Here is a 17347-nt window from a genome sequence, read left to right as displayed (position 1 = left end):
GCCTTATAGTGCAGAAAATACGGTTTTTGTTCCCCTCTTAAACTATTTCTCACTCCCTAAAGCTCCTAAATCTGTGTGTGTGTGCGTTACTATAGCAACTAAAACCAGATATAATATTATACACACAAATATAAATATAAATAAATAACTTTTATCACAACAGGGTCAAAAAAACGCTTTTTCAACGCTCATTAAAATCATCTTTTTATTTTTATTTTTATTATTTTTATTTAATTATTGTTTAAAAAAAAGAGAAAATCACAGAAATATGAAATTAAAGTTTTCGCTCTTTAAACCTGACGAAGAAAACAAGGTGCTTTCTGGGAAATGGAGTTTCTCGTTTTTATTGTTTTGTTGTTTTTTTTCAGGTGTTTGTTAAAAAAAACATAAAAAAACAGTAAAAACTTGTTTTGTTTCATTTTGTGTCGAATAATTTTCATTATTATTATTTAACATTTGATTTAATATCAAATATAAAGTTTAGGTTTTTATTTTTGAACGTTTGAACAAAGATATTAATATTATTATTATTATTATTGTTGTTTTTGCAGCTTTTCTTTTATTTCCTGTTGCTTCTGAAAACATTTCTGCAGAAACGTGAATTATCGTCACGACGACTCGATTTCTGTCGAGGAATTCAATAAAAAACAGGAAAAGTTTGGAACAAAAATAAGAAATAAAATATTAATCAACAGAAAAACAATCAACGATTTAATAAATTAATAATCAGAGTTAGAGTCAGAATTAATGAATCTAAAACACGGCTTTAAATGTTGTTAAAACGTCTTAAATCAAAATTAAGATTAACATGGAGGTCTATGGGGATTGGTTCATTAACATGGAGGTCTATGGGGATTGGTTCATTAACATGGAGGTCTATGGGGATTGGTTCAGTAACATGGAGGTCTATGGGGATTGGTTCAGTTTAACATGGAGGTCTATGGGGATTGGTTCAGTAACATGGAGGTCTATGGGGATTGGTTCATTAACATGGAGGTCTATGGGGATTGGTTCATTAACATGGAGGTCTATGGGGATTGGTTCATTAACATGGAGGTCTATGGGGATTGGTTCATTAACATGGAGGTCTATGGGGATTGACTCAGAACATAATTTAAAAGCTGGTTTCAAACATTTGAACCATCTTGTTCGTCAGAACTTTATAAAACTTGTTGGCGAACAGCTAAAACCTTTAAAAGGAGGAAAAACAGATTTTTCATTCAAATGTCTTTCAAAAGTAGAACTGCAGGAGGCGCGGCGCCCCTCGCAGCGCCCCTCGCGGCGCCCCTCGCGGCGCCCTCCGAAGTGCAGTCTGAAGGATCAGAGCTCCTTCCAGCCCCTGCACTCCTTTTTGCGGGCCAGTTCTGGTTCTTTGCACCGATTGTTTCTGGTTTTACCTCGATATCGATTTTTCACCGTCACCAGATCGTTCACGTGCAGTTCCTCCTGAACTCCCGCTGCGATCGCAGCCTCCTCCTCATTGTCGTACAGGAGCAACTGCTTCAGGTTGGAGGTCAGGTCGTCAAGGGGCCGCCGCGGAGCCGCCGCTCTCTGTCCGGTCCGTTGAACCTGCTGGACGACGGCGTGCATGGTTTGGTACAGGTCCTCACTCGAGCGATATCTCTCTGGAAAGAGCTGCAGGTTTCCTCCTGATCTCATCCTCATGACCAGCTGGTGCACCAACGTGCCCTCGTACAACCTGCACGACATCACAGACGCACAACACGGAGGTTCAACATCCAACTGGAGCTGAAGTCGACCAGAGCTACCGACTCCACAGCCGAGCGAACGGAAATATCTGCACGTTCTCAACTCGTTCTTCTAATTTAGACAGATATCATCATGAAGCTACTCCTGTTCATCACTGACATTAAAGTGTGTGACTAAACATGTGCTAAAGTGTCCTCTAGGAGCATAAATGTGTGTTAAAGTGTCCTCTAGGAGCCTAAACGTGTGCTTAAGTGTCCTCTAGGAGCCTAAACGTGTGTTAAAGTGTCCTCTAGGAGCATAAATGTGTGTCAAAGTGTCCTCTAGGAGCCTAAACGTGTGCTTAAGTGTCCTCTAGGAGCCTAAACGTGTGTTAAAGTGTCCTCTAGGAGCATAAACATGTGCTAAAGTGTCCTCTAGGAGCATAAACATGTACTAAAGTGTCCTCTAGGAGCCTAAACGTGTGCTTAAGTGTCCTCTAGGAGCCTAAACGTGTGCTTAAGTGTCCTCTAGGAGCATAAACGTGTGTTAAAGTGTCCTCTAGGAGCATAAACGTGTGTTAAAGTGTCCTCTAGGAGTCTAAACGTGTGCTAAAGTGTCCTCTAGGAGCATAAACGTGTGTTAAAGTGTCCTCTAGGAGCATAAACGTGTGCTAAAGTGTCCTCTAGGAGCATAAACGTGTGCTAAAGTGTCCTCTAGGAGCCTAAACTTTTAATTCTTTAGCTTCATTTGACTGAAGAGTCCCTCCTCACCTGGACACCTGTGGTTCAGGTAAAGGGAAGCTCAGCAGCTGGTTCAGCTGGATGCCGGCCTTCAGGCAGCTCTGCCATTGGTTGAAGGAGTTCATTACGACCACGTCCGGCTTCTGTCCACGGTGAGGATTGTGAACCTGGAGAGCTGCGACAATGCAAAGTATGTTGTTCGGTATGTTGCATAAAAACAAGAGTCAAGTTAATAGTTCCTGTTGTTGTTGTTCCGACCGGACTTACGTTCAAAGTTCAAAAACAGACTTATGTATTAAATGACACTTGTAACGAAGAGAATACACACGTGAATCATTAAACACATGATAAACGTAACTCATCTTTAAAGAGTTTAACTGAAAAAAGAGAAGATCAAACAACATGAAAGGTTTGACAGATGTGTTTATTACCTGCTTTGTGTCCCAGCGGGTCTCCAGTGCTCAGGCCCAGCAGCAGAGCCTTCAGCAGCTCCTCGCCCGGAGGAGGCTGAGCTCTCTGCAGCCAGTAGCAGGTGACGGCCACCGGGAGGCGCAGCTGAGGCGGCAGGGCGCTCAGAGAGTCCTCGGTCACCCCCAGAGCCTCCAGTAAGACCTGCAGACGCTGAGAGGGCGCCGCCTGCAGCCAACACACAGGAGGAGGACGGGTTAGCATTCAATGACTTTTAAAATATATAATCTTAGATATTATTAGGACTAAGAACGGTTCAACAAAGACAACATGAAGAGCGACCCTGTCCAGAGGAAGCCCGGGGCCCCGTCTGGAGCCAGGCACAGATGGAGGGCTAGCTGGCGAGCGCCTGGTGGCTGGGTTGCCACGGCACAGCCCTAAAAAGCGACGTGGCGCCTCCCCCTTCTCCGTCTTGTGGGCCCGGCACTCACAGGAGGAACCACTGGGGTATGGTGCGTTCGGGCAGCAGAGGTCGACTCTGGGGACGTGGAGCGTCTCCTCTCTTTGGGGCAAGGAGCCGGAGCTTGTGAGGGAGGTGGAGCTCCCAGTTAGATCTGGGGGGGCTCACCTCCACACACAGTCTCGGTTCTGGACCTGTACTTCTAGATAGGGGTTGGACCCTATTCTTCCCTGGATTTGCCCAGGGTGTGAGGCGCAGGTCAGGTGTGGGGATACCCACAAATCCGATTTTGAGCCGATCCGATTCTGTCAATTGCGTTGAGAGACCAGTTGACCAATTCCATGATTTAATGTTGGAGATCAGTGCGGAGAGAGGCTCCCAAAGTACGAGACAAGACAAGAAAGGAGAGGTAAAACAGGAGAGATCAGGGGCTGGGAGAGAGAGATGGATGCGTTCGCCTTCGTTGAGAACCAGAGAAGAAGAGGAACTATGCGGATTCCGTCCTGGGAGTGTGCCCATCCGGTCTACATGTGCTTTGTGGATCTGGAGAAGGCACATGACCGGGTCCCTGGAGATACTGTGGGAGGTGCTGGGGTGAGGGGGTCACTTCTGTGGGCCGTCCAGTCTCTGTACCCCCAAAGTGAGAGCTGTGTCCGGATCCTGGGCAGTAAGTCGGATTTGTTCCCGGTGGGGGTCGGCCTCCTCCAGGGGTGCACTTGTCACCAATCCTGTTTGTGGTTTTCATGGACAGGATATGGAGGCGTAGTCGTGGTGGGGAGGGGCTGCAGTTAGGTGGGCTGAGGATCTGGTCTCTGCTGTTTGCAGATGATGTGGTCCTGATGGTGTCGTCGGTCGGTGACCTTCAGCACTCACTGGATCGGTTCACAGCCGAGTGTGAAACGGCCGGGATGAGGATCAGCACCTCTGAATCTGAGGCCGTGGATCTCAGCAGGAAACCGGTGGATTGTTACTCCAGGTCTGGAATGAGTCCTGACCCCAGGGGAAGGAGTTCAAGGACCTCGGGATCTGGTTCACGAGTGAGGGGACGATGGAGCCGTCACACTGTCTTGGTCCTTACCCTCACCTGGGGTCATGAAAGCTGGGTCAGGACCCAAAAAACGAGGTCGCGAGTCCAAGCGTGTGAAATGTGTTTCCTCAGGAGGGGGTCTGGAGTCTCCCTTAGAGAGAGCTGGAGAAGTTCAGCATCCGTGAGGAACTCGGAGTAGAGCCGCTGCTCCTTTGTGTTGAAACGAGCCAGTTGAGGTGGTTCAGGATCATCTGGTAAGGATGAACCCTGGGCGCCTCCCTAGGGAGGTGTTCCAGGCACGTCCAGCTGGGAGGAGGCCTCGGGGAAGACCCAGGACCAGGTGGAGAGATTAGATCTCCACACTGGCCTGGGAACGCCTCAGGATCCCCCAGTTAGAGCTGGTGAAGGGGTCCCCTGCTAGAGCTGCTGCCCCAATACAGTGATTATTAGATATTTATTAATCATTAAGTCACATAATGATTCATACAGGTATATCCGTGTAATTAAACATTAAAGAAAGGAGAATTGTGTGTTTGTGAGCCTGAAATAAAGTGAAAAGGCCTTAAAGCTTCACCTCGTGCAGCGTGTTGAGTTGCAGCTTCTGAGAGGCCGGTGTGAAGGCAGGTCGGACCAGGAAGTGTTTCAGGTGGACGCCGTCTCTGTCCCACTCGTCTACCTTCACCTCCTTCCCTCCGCCCAGCAGCAGCCCGTACATCACCTGCCGGATCGGCCTGGAGATCAGGTGAGCGCTCGGCATGTCGGCGCGGTCCACGGGGCAGTTGAGGGACAACCTCCCCAGCAGCAGCACGTCCAGGACGTCGGGAGTCAGCCGGCCCTGAGAAAGGGGCAGTCGGGTCCAGTCTGGGACACGACCCACCACCTCCAGGAGGACAGAACAAAGTATAAGAGCTTGACACAGAACATCGAGGGGCAGGCTGAAGGTTCGGCCCCTGGGAGTGAATTAGTGGTTCCTCACTAACACGTCTGCCAAATGTGAAGAACGGTTCTCCGGACATGCGTCCATGCAGCAAATATCTTGGGACATTTAAGCAGCAAAACTAAAAACTGCAGTTCTAAACTGTACAGAGGAAGGAGAAGGAAACGTTCAGCTCCTTGAAAGGACACAGGAATCTCACCTGCTGTGCTGTCGGGAGCGGAGGTGCCGTCCCGTGGATGAAGAACTTCTTCAGGGAGCTGGGAGGGAGCTCGTACTCTTCCATCCCCAGATTCAAGCCCTTCAGCACTTCCTCCTTTCTCTTCATGCTCAGCTGCCCTCCCATCAGCCCCAGCACCGCCTTAAAGGCCTCCTGAGGGTCCCTGAAGCGCCTCAGCCAGACCAGCAGCCCCTCCAAGTGCTGGCTCGTTTCGCAGCCTCTCGGGGCGAACTGAGCCCATGCGGGCGATTCCCACCTCTCCAGCTTCACGTAGTCGTTTCCAGCCAAGGCGGCGAAGGCGGGCAGCATCTGGAGCTGGATGCTGAAGACCGTGGAGAAGCTGGACCGGCTGTAGCTCTTACAGGGGATGTAGCTTTTGGAGCCGCTGTGCTGCACCGCCTGCCACCTGAAGTCAGACAGCGGCAGCAGCCCCGCCGGGAGGTCGAAGATGTAGAAATCACTGTCTTTTGAAAGGACGGGGCACTCCCACTCCTTAGCCAGGGCGGCGATCTCCTGGTCGGCCTCTCCGTAGCACTGAACCGCCGGGACCTCCAGCCGGGCCAGGGTCTGTTTGAACACCTTCTTGAGCAGCAGTGGCAGGATGCCCTCCTGAGTGCCGTCCTCCGCCGCTCGATGTGCTGTCCTGATCCGATCCATGGTTCTTTTCAACAGAGTTGTGCACTTTTTGTCGGTGTAGTCGGCGCCTCCGTCCATCACCATGTACGGCGTGATCTTGCAGTCTCTGAGGGCCTTGACGAACGTCTCCGTCAGGACCTCGAACGCAGCGTAGTCCCCACCGTGATTCTGGTCCAGACCTGACTGATGAACCAAAGCAAACAACAATCAACACAGAGTCGGGCTACGACAGAGACGCCCGGGCGTTCTCAGTCCTTCTGTAGAAACTTCTGGTAAACAGACTTTAACACGGCTGAGACGTCGCACTCTGGAGTCTTAGAGACCAAAATTTGAGAGTGTACGACTGATTTTTGCATCTGGTCGTGCTTGTGCGACACGTAACGGCACGTGACATGTGAGCCCCGCAGCTTCTACGACATCAGTCTACAGGAAACGGGTTCAATGTCGCACCTGACGGACCTAAAGCCTCCGTATGTGACGCTCTGGGACGGGCGGTCTCTGCCGACTGTCTGCAGCTCCAGAGCCGAGTCAGTCGACTCGATGGGCGAGTGACGGTCGTGATACCGCTTCTTGTCTCGCTCTGTGGAGCAGTGCCGTATGTTGACGGCGAGGCCCCCCCCCCCCCCTTGCAGTGGACCGGGTTGGGGGGGTTTCTTTCCCTCTCTTAGTATCTACGGCTGCACCGCGGTTAAAACAAGTACTCTGCAAAGACACCTGCAGTCTCTTAGGGTCATTTGTGGTCATTTTGCATCCATTTTGTGATTGTTTTGCTTCTATTTTTAGCCATTTTGCATCTTAATGTGTTTATTTTTCATTTATTTTTTTGTCAATCTACGTTTTGTGCTTGTTTTGCATCATTCTTTGTCTCTTTGTGTCACCTGTGGTCATTTTGCATCCATGTTTTGCCTCTTTGCACCTCCTTGTGGTCATTTTGTGATGGTTTTGCTTCTATTTTTAGCCTTGTTGCATCTTTGTGCGTTTGTTATTGCTGAGTCTTTGTGCGCATTGTGAGTTGGTTGTAGTTGAGGCATGTGTGTGTTGAGTCTCTTCATGGTCATTTTGCATCTCTGTGATCATCGTGTGTCTCTTTTGTGTCTGAAATAGATTTGATTAAAGTAATAAATCCACATGAAGTCACCGGAAACAGCTGAACACCAGAGGACGTGTTGCAGTTAAAGCAGAAAACTCGACACAGACTGAATAAAGTGTGAACAGGTGGAAGAAACCGATGATTAATGAGTAATTAATGCTCTTTGTGTACTTGTTTTTTCTTTGTTTAAGCCACTTTTTCATCATTGTGTGCTTGTTTTGCATCCCTGTGCTCATTCTGTGTCTCTTTAGGTAATTTGTGGTCATTTTGCATCATTTTTTTTGCCTTTTAGCACCTCCCTGTGGTCATTTCGTGATAGTTTTCCTTCTATTTTTAGCCATTTTCACCCTAATGTGGTGGTTTTTCATTTAGTTTTTGCCAATCTGCATCTTCCTGTGCTTGTTTTGCATCATTCTGTGTCTCTTTGTGTCACTTGTGGTCATTTTGCATCCATGTTTTGCCCTTTTTGCACCTCCTTGTGGTCATTTTGCATCCATGTTTTGCCCTTTAGCACCTCCTTGTGGTCATTTTCTGATGGTTTGCTTCTATTTTTAGCCTTGTTGCATCTTTGTGCAGTTGTTTTGCAGTTAAAGTATAAAACTCGACACAGACTGAATGAAGAAGTGCGAACAGGTGGAACAAACAGATGATTAATGACTCCACAAATACACAAATGTGTCCCTAACACTCGTGTTCCCACCTGAGTTGAAGTAGAGCGTGAAGAGCAGGTTGTTGCCGTCGATGAGCAGCCGCCTCCTCCTGAAGCGCACGTCCCGGTAGACGTCCCGGTGGCTCTGCAGCAGCGTGGTCAGGCCCTGGACTCCCATGGTGCGTCTGTGAGTGAACACATCATCGGTCACACTCTCTTTATTCTCTGCTTCCTTAAGTTTCACTTTCCAAACATCACAACACGTGTTTATGCTCCTATGACTCAGAGTTATGGTTTAATATCAGCAGATTCACTGTCTGATGAAACCAGAGTGAAAGCAGTTTAAAGTATATTAAATATTAGTTTAATTACATTAAGTTAATAAAGTATGAGCACACTTTATATAGAAACACACTCTAATAAGTGCATTTATTACACTTTAATACACTGAATTAGCACTTTAATGATTTTATAATAAGTAGTGAATTAACCTTTAGTCTGAAGATGCAAAACTAACGACTTAAACATGTGAAATGTGTCTCTTTGTAGTTGTTTTGTGTCTCTTTGTGGTTGTTTTGTGTCTTTTTGTGGTTGTTTTGTGTGTCTTTGTGGTTGTTTTGTGTCTCTTTGTGGTTGTTTTGTGTCTCTTTGTAGTTGTTTTGTGTCTCTTTGTGGTTGTTTTGTGTGTCTTTGTGGTTGTTTTGTGTCTTTTTGTAGTTGTTTTGTGTCTCTTTGTAGCTGTTTTGTGTCTCTTTGTGGTTGTTTTGTGTCTCTATGTAGTCGTTTTGTGTCTCTATGTAGTCGTTTTGTGTCTCTTTGTGGTTGTTTTGTGTCTCTTTGATGTTGTTTTGTGTCTCTTTGCAGGTGTTTTGTGTCTTTTTGTAGTTGTTTTGTGTCTTTCTGTTATTGTTTTGCGTCTCTTTGTAGTTGTTTTGTGTCTCTTTGATGTTGTTTCGTGTCTTTTTGTGGTTGTTTTGTGTCTCTTTCTGGTTGTTTTGTGTCTCTGTGTGGTTGTTTTGTGTCTTTGTGGTTGTTTGGTGTCTCTTTGTAGTTGTTTTGTGTCTCTTTGTAGTTGTTTTGTGTCTCTTTGTAGTTGTTTTGTGTCTCTGTGTGGTTGTTTTGTGTCTCTTTGTAGTTGTTTGGTGTCTCTTTGTGGTTGTTTTGTGTCTCTTTGTAGTTGTTTTGTGTCTCTTTGTAGTTGTTTTGTGTCTCTTTGTGGTTGTTTTGTGTCTCTTTGTAGGTGTTTTGTGTCTTTTTGTAGTTGTTTTGTGTCTCTTTGATGTTGTTTTGTGTCTCTTTGTAGTTGTTTTGTGTCTCTTTGATGTTGTTTCGTGTCTTTTTGTGGTTGTTTTGTGTCTCTTTCTGGTTGTTTTGTGTCTCTGTGTGGTTGTTTTGTGTCTTTGTGGTTGTTTGGTGTCTCTTTGTAGTTGTTTTGTGTCTCTTTGTAGTTGTTTTGTGTCTCTTTGTAGTTGTTTTGTGTCTCTGTGTGGTTGTTTTGTGTCTCTTTGTAGTTGTTTGGTGTCTCTTTGTGGTTGTTTTGTGTCTCTTTGTAGTTGTTTTGTGTCTCTTTGTAGTTGTTTTGTGTCTCTTTGTGGTTGTTTTGTGTCTTTTTGTAGTTGTTTTGTGTCTCTTTGTAGTTGTTTTTTGTCTCTTTGTAGTTGTTTTGTGTCTCTTTGTGGTTGTTTTGTGTCTCTTTGATGTTGTTTTGTGTCTCTTTGTGGTTGTTTTGTGTCTCTTTGTAGTTGTTTTGTGTCTCTTTGTGGTTGTTTTGTGTCTCTTTGATGTTGTTTTGTGTCTCTTTGTGGTTGTTTTGTGTATGTTTGTGGTTGTTTTGTGTCTCTTTGTGGTTGTTTTGTGTCTCTTTGTAGCCATCTTGTGTCTCTTTGTAGTTGTTTTGTGTCTTTTTGTAATTGTTTTGTGTCTCTTTGTGGTTGTTTTGTGTCTCTTTGTGGTTATTTTGTGTCTCTTTGTGGTTGTTTTGTGTCTCTTTGTAGGTGTTTTGTGTCTTTTTGTAGTTGTTTTGTGTCTCTTTGATGTTGTTTTGTGTCTCTTTGTAGGTGTTTTGTGTCTCTTTGTAGTTGTTTTGTGTCTCTTTGAAGTTGTGTTGTGTCTCTTTGTAGTTGTTGTGTTTCTTTGTGGTTGTTTTGTGTATCTTTGAGGTCGTTTTGTGTCTCTTTGTAGTTGTTTTGTGTCTCTTTGTGGTTGTTTTGTGTCTCTCTGTAGTTATTTTGTGTCTCTTTGTGGTTGTTTTGTGTCTCTTTGTGGTTGTTTTGTGTCTCTTTGTGGTTGTTTTGTGTCTCTTTGTGGTTGTTTTGTGTCTCTTTGTGGTGTTTGATGTCTGATGGTTGGTTGAATCTACCACTTCTCCTCTGGCGACCCAGCGAATGGAGTCATGAGGCTCGTTGGTCTGAGGGGCTGAAGTCTGTCCAGGTGCGTGCAGCCGTTTGAACGACGCCCGCCTCTGACAACAACCACACTAATGTTTTAAAGTTGTGTTTATGAAAAACGAATCCTTAAAGGGGAACCGTGAGTGTGTGACTGAGAACAACGACAGGTGCGTTCACTTCTAAAAATAGAGTTGGAAAAACGAGTTCAGCTTCTTCATCAGAGCTTTATTTTTTATTTTGATGTGAGAGCACAGAGAGATACATGCACACTTAAAAACACAAGACATGAACAGGAAGTCACGTGGAAGATTAAGATGAAGCTAGCAGAGCAAAATAAAGAGTCACTTTTCAGATTCACCCCCTGAACACGTGACTCTGGACCTCCTAATGGGACCACTCCTTTACGCAAACCTTTAATACACGGGATCATCTCTCAAACACAGTGCTTTGGATTTAGAGGAATTTCAAACTTTAACGTTTTCTAAATCTCGTTCTGGAGCGATTTTTGGACCTGACCACATAAGATGGCCGTAACATCAGAGCTTCCTAAGCAAACAGCTAAAAACCTGTAAAAAAAAAGGAGGAATTTTCATTAAAAATCTGTATTTCATAAGTTGAACTGCAGCAGAGGCGGCGACCCTCCTACAGGGACAACTGCTGCAGGTTGGCGGTCAGGTCGTCCGGAGACTGGCGGGCGACGGCGTGCATGGTTTGGTACAGGTCCTCACTCGAGCGATATCTCTCTGGAAAGAGCTGCAGGTCTCCTCCTGATCTCATCCTCGTCACCAGCTGGTGCACCAACGTGCCCTCGTACAACCTGCACGACATCACAGACGCACAAGACGGAGGTTCAACATCCAACTGGAGCTGAAGTCGACCAGAGCTACCGACTCCACAGCCGAGCGAACGGAAATATCTGCACGTTCTCAACTCGTTCTTCTAATTTAGACAGATATCATCATGAAGCTACTCCTGTTCATCACTGACATTAAAGTGTGTGACTAAACATGTGCTAAAGGGTCCTCTAGGAGCCAAAACGTGTGTTAAAGTGTCCTCTAGGTGCCAGAACGTGCTAAAGTGTCCTCTAGGTGCCAGAACGTGTGCTAAAGTGTCCTCTAAGTGCCAGCACGTGTGCTGAAGTGTCCTCTAGGAGCATAAACGTGTGTTAAAGTGTCCTCTAGGAGCATAAACGTGTGCTAAAGTGTCCTCTAGGAGCATAAACATGTGCTAACGTGTCCTCTAGGAGCATAAACGTGTGTTAAAGTGTCCTCTAGGAGCATAAACGTGTGCTAAAGTGTCCTCTAGGAGCTTAAACGTGTGTTAAAGTGTCCTCTAGGAGCATAAACTTTTAATTCTTTAGCTTCATTTGACTGAAGAGTCCCTACTCACCTGGACACCTGTGGTTCAGGTAAAGGGAAGCTCAGCAGCTGGTTCAGCTGGATGCCGGCCTTCAGGCAGCTCTGCCATTGGTTGAAGGAGTTCATCACGACCACGTCCGGCTTTTGTCCACCGTGAGGATTTTGAGCCTGCAGAGCTGCGACACACAGGGTATTTTTCAATTTGAGACACCACGTCTGAAAAGAGATGATAAAACAACATGAAAGGTTTGACAGATGTGTTTATTACCTGCTTTGTGTCCCAGCGGGTCTCCAGTGCTCAGGCCCAGCAGCAGAGCCTTCAGCAGCTCCTCGCCCGGAGGAGGCTGAGCTCTCTGCAGCCAGTAGCAGGTGACGGCCACCGGGAGGCGCAGCTGAGGCGGCAGGGCGCTCAGAGAGTCCTCGGTCACCCCCAGAGCCTCCAGTAAGACCTGCAGACGCTGAGAGGGCGCCGCCTGCAGCCAACACACAGGAGGAGGACGGGTCAGTGCGGGATCAATCAGTCTGACATCGAATCATGAAACACACAGAACTTCTCCATATTTTTGTCCACAGTCGGTGTAAAAGGCCTTAAAGCTTCACCTCGTGCAGCGTGTTGAGTTGCAGCTTCTGAGAGGCCGGTGTGAAGGCAGGTCGGACCAGGAAGTGTTTCAGGTGGACGCCGTCTCTGTCCCACTCATCTATCTTCACCTCCTTCCCTCCGCCCAGCAGCAGCCCGTACATCACCTGCCGGATCGGCCTGGAGATCAGGTAAGCGCTCGGCATGTCGGCGCGGTCCACGGGGCCGCTGAGGGGCATCCTCCCCAGCAGCAGCGGATCCAGGACGTCTGGAGTCAGCCGGCCCTGAGAAAGGGGCAGTCGGGTCCAGTCTGGGACACGACCCACCACCTCCAGGAGGACAGAACAAAGTATAAGAGCTCGACACAGAACATCGAGGGGCAGGCTGAAGGTTCGGCCCCTGGAAGTGAAACAGTGGTTCCTCACTAATACGTCAAATGTGAAGAACGGTTCTCCGGACATGCAAACAACACAGACAGAGATCCTTTTTAGCTCGATGTACGGTCTATGGCGCACGGTCCAGCGTGCATTAAAAGAACGTGTCCAAACCCTATTTTGCTAGTTAGACGGCGCATACTCGGGGCAGAGCAGCGGACCTTCCTCTGTCTCACGGTCCTCTGGGTAAAGAACAGAAATGATAACGTGCTAGTTTTTTATTTGGTGATTAACCTGAATCTTTCCGTTCGCGAGCAGCAAAAGTAAAAACTGTAGTTCTGAACTAAACATTCAGCTCCTGAAATAATCAGTGAAGTCGACGTTCCTTGTGCATAAGTAGTCACAGCCGCTCTGTTCCCGTCTTTACATTTTAGAGAATGTAATTAATGTTTTTCACGATGTATCTCACATATCCATCAGAATGCTATATTTTTAATGACCTAACCAGCTCAATCAGCTTTAACGGCGGTCTGCGACTCCTAACACGTGGTGGACTCGGCCGTCATGAAGGAAAATGTGCAATAACCTTAAAGCTTCGTTTGGACCAGAAACGATTGAAGTGGTATCACGTTGCTTGATCATATTTGACCCATCGCTCCAATCGCGTGGATGAGGTGACCGGAGCGATTGGTCCAATCGAAATGGCTTAGCTACCTCCAGCTAAACCCCACACTGCTGATGTGCTGAATGAGTAGGTATGCTAATGCTAACCAGGGCTCTGAAAGCTTCTAAAAGACCAGAAACGATCTCTCAGATGAAGCGTGGTGTTGTGTTGCATTGAGATCAGGCCGTCAGTGATTTAACCCCTGAAGCCGTACAGGAGCCTCTGCGGGTCTCCTCGTAGATCAGACAAGAGAGACACTTCACTCCCCCGCAGCGAGCCAGACGGCCGGTTTGGTGATTCCCTGGATGTTACCATGGAGAAGTACGGTGACGCCCTTCACTGATCCGCTGTGGTGCCACAGAGTCATGTGAATCGCCTGAAAAGTTCAATATTTCAACTTTCTCAATGGACCCGATGTCGCGTGACGAGCGTGTAACGCGTTGCTTGTCTTGAAATCGCGGGACATCGCGTCTGTACATCGACTTAAGAGTAAAGCAGTTCTCACCTGTTGTGCTGTCGGGAGCGGAGGTGCCGTCCCGTTGATGAAGAATGTCGTCAGGGAGCTGGGAGGGAGCTCGTACTCCTCCATCCCCAGATTCAAGCCCTTCAGCACTTCCTCCTTTCTGTTCATGCTCAGCTGCCCTCCCATCAGCCCCAGCATCGCCTTAAAGGCCTCCTGAGGGTCCCTGAAGCGCCTCAGCCAGACCAGCAGCCCCTCCAGGTGCTTACTTCTGCCTCTGTAGCCTCTCGGGGCGAACTGAGCCCATGCGGGCGATTCCCCCCTCTCCAGCTTCACGTAGTCGTTTCCAGCCAAGGCGGCGAAGGCGGGCAGCATCTGGAGCTGGATTCTGAAGACCTTGGAGAAGCTGGACCGGCTGTAGCTCTTACAGGGGATGTAGCTTTTGGAGCCGCTCTGCTGCACCGCCTGCCACCTGAAGTCAGACAGCGGCAGCAGCCCCGCCGGGAGGTCGAAGATGTAGAAATCACTGTCTTTAGACATCACGGGGCACTCCCACTCATTAGCCAGGGCGGCGATCTCCTGGTCGGCCTCTCCGTAGCACTGAACCATCAGGACCTCCAGCCGGGCCAGCGTCTGCTTGAACACGTCCTTGATCAGCTGTGGCAGGATGCCCTCCTGAGTGCCGTCCTCCGCCGCTCGATGTGCTTTCCTGATCCGATCCTCGGCTCGTTTCAGCAGAGCATCGTGTTTTTTGTCGGTGTAGTCGGTGCCTCCGTCCATCACCATGTACGCCGTGATCTTGCAGTCTCTGAGGGCCTTGATGAACTTTTCCAACAGGGCCTCAAACGCAGCGTACTCCCCGCCGTGATTCTGGTCCAGACCTGACAAAGGAAACACAGATCAACACAGAGTCGGGCTGCGACAGAGACACCCGGGGCCTTCTGGGTATTAAACGCAGCAGACACATCGTGTTGCGTGTAAAAATGTTTATTACAAAAAGTACACAACTTTAAGTCTCTAGAAAAACTTGGGAGATCCTCGAGCCATTTTGTATCGTTGCGTGCAGGTTTTGCATCTATTTTTAGTCATTTTGCATCTTTTTGTGCTGGTTTTGCATCTATTTTTAGTCATTTTGCATCTTTTTGTGCTGGTTTTGCATCTATTTTTAGTCATTTTGCACCTTTTTGTGGTGGTTTTGCATCTATTTTTTGTCATTTTGCATCTTTTTGTGCTGGTTTTGCATCTATTTTTAGTCATTTTGCACCTTTTTGTGGTGGTTTTGCATCTATTTTTAGTAATTTTGCATCTTTTTGTGGTGGTTTTGCATCTATTTTTAGTTATTTTGCATCTTTTTGTGGTGGTTTTGCATCTATTTTTAGTCATTTTGCATCTTTTTGTGCTGGTTTTGCATCTATTTTTAGTCATTTTGCATCTTTTTGTGCTGGTTTTGCATCTATATTCAGTCATTTAGCATCTTTTTGTGGTGGTTTTGCATCTGTTTTTAGTCATTTTGCATCTTTTTGTGGTGGTTTTGAATCTATTTTTAGTCATTTTGCATCTTTTTGTGGTGGTTTTGCATCAATTTTTAGTCATTTTGCATCTTTTTGTGGTGGTTTTGCATCTATCTTTAGTCATTTTGCATCTTTTTGTGCTGGTTTTGCATCCCCTCTAATGTCAGCACTGTTGGGAAATGAGGTCCCAGAGGCTCCCCTGCAGTTACATCTGTCCGCCAAAGAGGCCGCTAGATAACAGAAAATTCATTTCCTGTCGTTGTTGCTGTCAGATCTGTGATTTACAATAAGATTTAATTTATAATCAAAGCTGTTTGTACTTTTACCCCCAACACATAAACATCACACGTGATAAAAATGACTTTTGATGCTTAACTCCAGTATTTTACTGCTAAACAGTGACTTTAACTTTGACCAGAGTCCCTTTCCTCTGCTCAGAGACTTGGACCTTCTCTCTCGTGGTGCCTTCAGGGGCTTTTAAGTCACTGCTGTTCCTACCTGAGTCGAAGTAGAGCAGGTAGAGCAGGTTGTTGGCGTCGATCAGCAGCCGGCTCTCCCTGAACTGGAGGTCCTGGTACATCTCCGCCCTGTGGCTCTCCAGCAGAGTGAACAGGCCTTGGACTCCCATGGTGTGTGTCCGAGTGTGTGTCCGTGTGTGTGAGCACTGCAGAGGAGCAGCCTCATATGTAGTGGCAGGCACACGCCCTCTGTGCACTTCCTTAGGTTTCAGTCTGAGGCGCTGGAGCAGAAGGGAAAGTGAAACCTGAGGAAACAGCAACTGTTTCCTCTCTGGGTTCAAACCAGTCGCAACATTTTCATTTACAGCAAAGTGAAAGTTACTTTACTGAGAGAGAGGCTCCGAATACTCCGGTTACACACCAGTGTGTGTCCCTTTGTGTCTCTTTGTATCATTTTGTGTCTTTTTCTGGTTGTTTTGTGTCTCTTTGTAGTTGTTTTGTGTCTCTTTCTGGTTGTTTTGTGTCTCTTTGTATCATTTTGTGTGTCTTTGTTGTCATTTTGTGTCTCTTTGTGGTTGTTTTGTGTCTCTTTGTATCATTTTGTGTCTCTTTGTGGTTGTTTTGTGTCTCTGTGGTTGTTTTGTGTCTCTTTGTGGTTGTTTTGTGTCTCTGTGGTTGTTTTGTGTCTCTTTGTAGTTGTTTTGTGTCTCTTTGTGTCTGTTTGTGTCTCTTTGTGGTTGTTTTTTGTCTCTTTGTGATTGTTGTGTGTCTCTTTGTTGTCATTTTGTGTCTCTTTGTAGTTGTTTTGTGTCTCTTTGTGGTTGTTGTGTGTCTCTTTGTTGTCATTTTGTGTCTCTTTGTAGTTGTTTTGTATCTCTTTGTGGTTGTTTTGTATCTCTTTGTAGTTGTTTTGTGTCTCTTTGTGGTTGTTTTGTGTCTCTTTGTGGTTGTTTTGTGTCTCTTTGTGGTTGTTTTGTGTCTCTTTGTGGTTGTTTTGTGTCTCTTTGTAGTTGTTTTGTGTCTCTTTGTGTCTGTTTGTGTCTCTTTGTGGTTGTTTTGTGTCTCTTTGTGGTTGTTTTGTGTCTCTTTGTAGTTGTTTTGTGTCCCTTTGTGTCCCTTTGTGTCTCTTTGTATAATTTTGTGGTTGTTTTGTGTCTCTTTGTAGTTGTTGTGTGTCTCTTTGCAGTTGTTTTGTGTCTCTTTGTGGTTGTTGTGTGTCTCTTTGTTGTCATTTTGTGTCTCTTTGTAGTTGTTTTGTGTCTCTTTGTAGTTGTTTTGTGTCTCTTTGCAGTTGTTTTGTGTCTCTTTGTGGTTGTTTTGTGTCTCTTTGTGGTTGTTGTGTGTCTCTTTGTTGTCATTTTGTGTCTCTTTGTAGTTGTTTTGTGTCTTGTTGTGTCATTTTTTGTCTCTTTGTGGTTGTTTTGTGTGTCTTTGTAGTAGTTTTGTGTCTCTTTGTGGTTGTTTTGTGTCTCTTTGTAGTTGTTTTGTGTCTCTTTGTAGTTGTTTTGTGTCTCTTTGTGTCTGTTTGTGTCTCTTTGTGGTTGTTTTGTGTCTTTGTGGTTGTTTTGTGTCTCTTTGTGGTTGTTTTGTGTCTCTTTGTAGTTGTTTTGTGTCTCTTTGTGTCTGTTTGTGTCTCTTTGTAGTTGTTTTGTGTCTCTTTGTGGTTGTTGTGTGTCTCTTTGTTGTCATTTTGTGTCTCTTTGTA

The 17347-nt window shown here is 46.3% G+C and overlaps 3 protein-coding genes across 3 annotated transcripts in view; 1 reads left to right on the top strand and 2 right to left on the bottom strand.

The window, feature by feature from the left end:
• Positions 1 to 1320: 1320 nt before the first annotated feature.
• LOC310950066 (single-strand DNA endonuclease ASTE1-like) lies at positions 1321 to 8031 on the bottom strand (the record flags this gene model as incomplete). Its single annotated transcript, XM_083917730.1, has 6 exons — positions 1321 to 1699; positions 2460 to 2604; positions 2861 to 3065; positions 4899 to 5204; positions 5461 to 6293; positions 7905 to 8031. The coding sequence occupies 6 exons, from the start codon at positions 8029 to 8031 to the stop codon at positions 1321 to 1323; spliced, it is 1995 nt and encodes a 664-aa protein (XP_083773856.1).
• A 2450-nt stretch (positions 8032 to 10481) lies between these two features.
• LOC310950718 (single-strand DNA endonuclease ASTE1-like) lies at positions 10482 to 15824 on the bottom strand. Its single transcript, XM_083918670.1, has 6 exons — positions 15683 to 15824; positions 13719 to 14554; positions 12199 to 12504; positions 11867 to 12071; positions 11630 to 11774; positions 10482 to 11057 (listed from the first exon to the last, which is right to left on the bottom strand). The coding sequence occupies exons 1-6, from the start codon at positions 15810 to 15812 to the stop codon at positions 10883 to 10885; spliced, it is 1797 nt and encodes a 598-aa protein (XP_083774796.1). The 5' UTR covers positions 15813 to 15824; the 3' UTR covers positions 10482 to 10882.
• A 157-nt stretch (positions 15825 to 15981) lies between these two features.
• Positions 15982 to 17347, top strand: part of aldh5a1 (aldehyde dehydrogenase 5 family, member A1 (succinate-semialdehyde dehydrogenase)) — a 13214-nt gene continuing 11848 nt past the window's right edge. Inside the window, exon 1 of the mRNA XM_083918400.1 lies at positions 15982 to 16065. The gene's annotated coding sequence lies outside the window, so the exon portion shown is untranslated. The remainder of the gene's footprint in view (positions 16066 to 17347) is intronic.

The sequence above is a fragment of the Echiichthys vipera genome (genome assembly GCF_963691815.1).
Source record: "Echiichthys vipera genome assembly, chromosome: 8".
Taxonomy (NCBI): Eukaryota; Metazoa; Chordata; class Actinopteri; order Perciformes; family Trachinidae; genus Echiichthys; species Echiichthys vipera.
The sequence above is the reverse complement of the archived record's forward strand: the minus strand, read 5'-3'. Positions and strand labels throughout refer to the sequence as shown.

Excerpts from the sequence above, each read along its gene's own strand:
- LOC310950718 (XM_083918670.1), bottom strand. The coding sequence starts at position 15,812 with ATGGGAGTCCAAGGCCTGTTCACTCTGCTGGAGAGCCACAGGGCGGAG. Across the intron at positions 12,505-13,718 it reads CGCTCCCGACAGCACAACAG|GTGGTGGGTCGTGTCCCAGA; the intron begins GTGAGAACTGCT and ends GTCCTCCTGGAG. Across the intron at positions 12,072-12,198 it reads AACTCAACACGCTGCACGAG|GCGGCGCCCTCTCAGCGTCT; the intron begins GTGAAGCTTTAA and ends TGTTGGCTGCAG.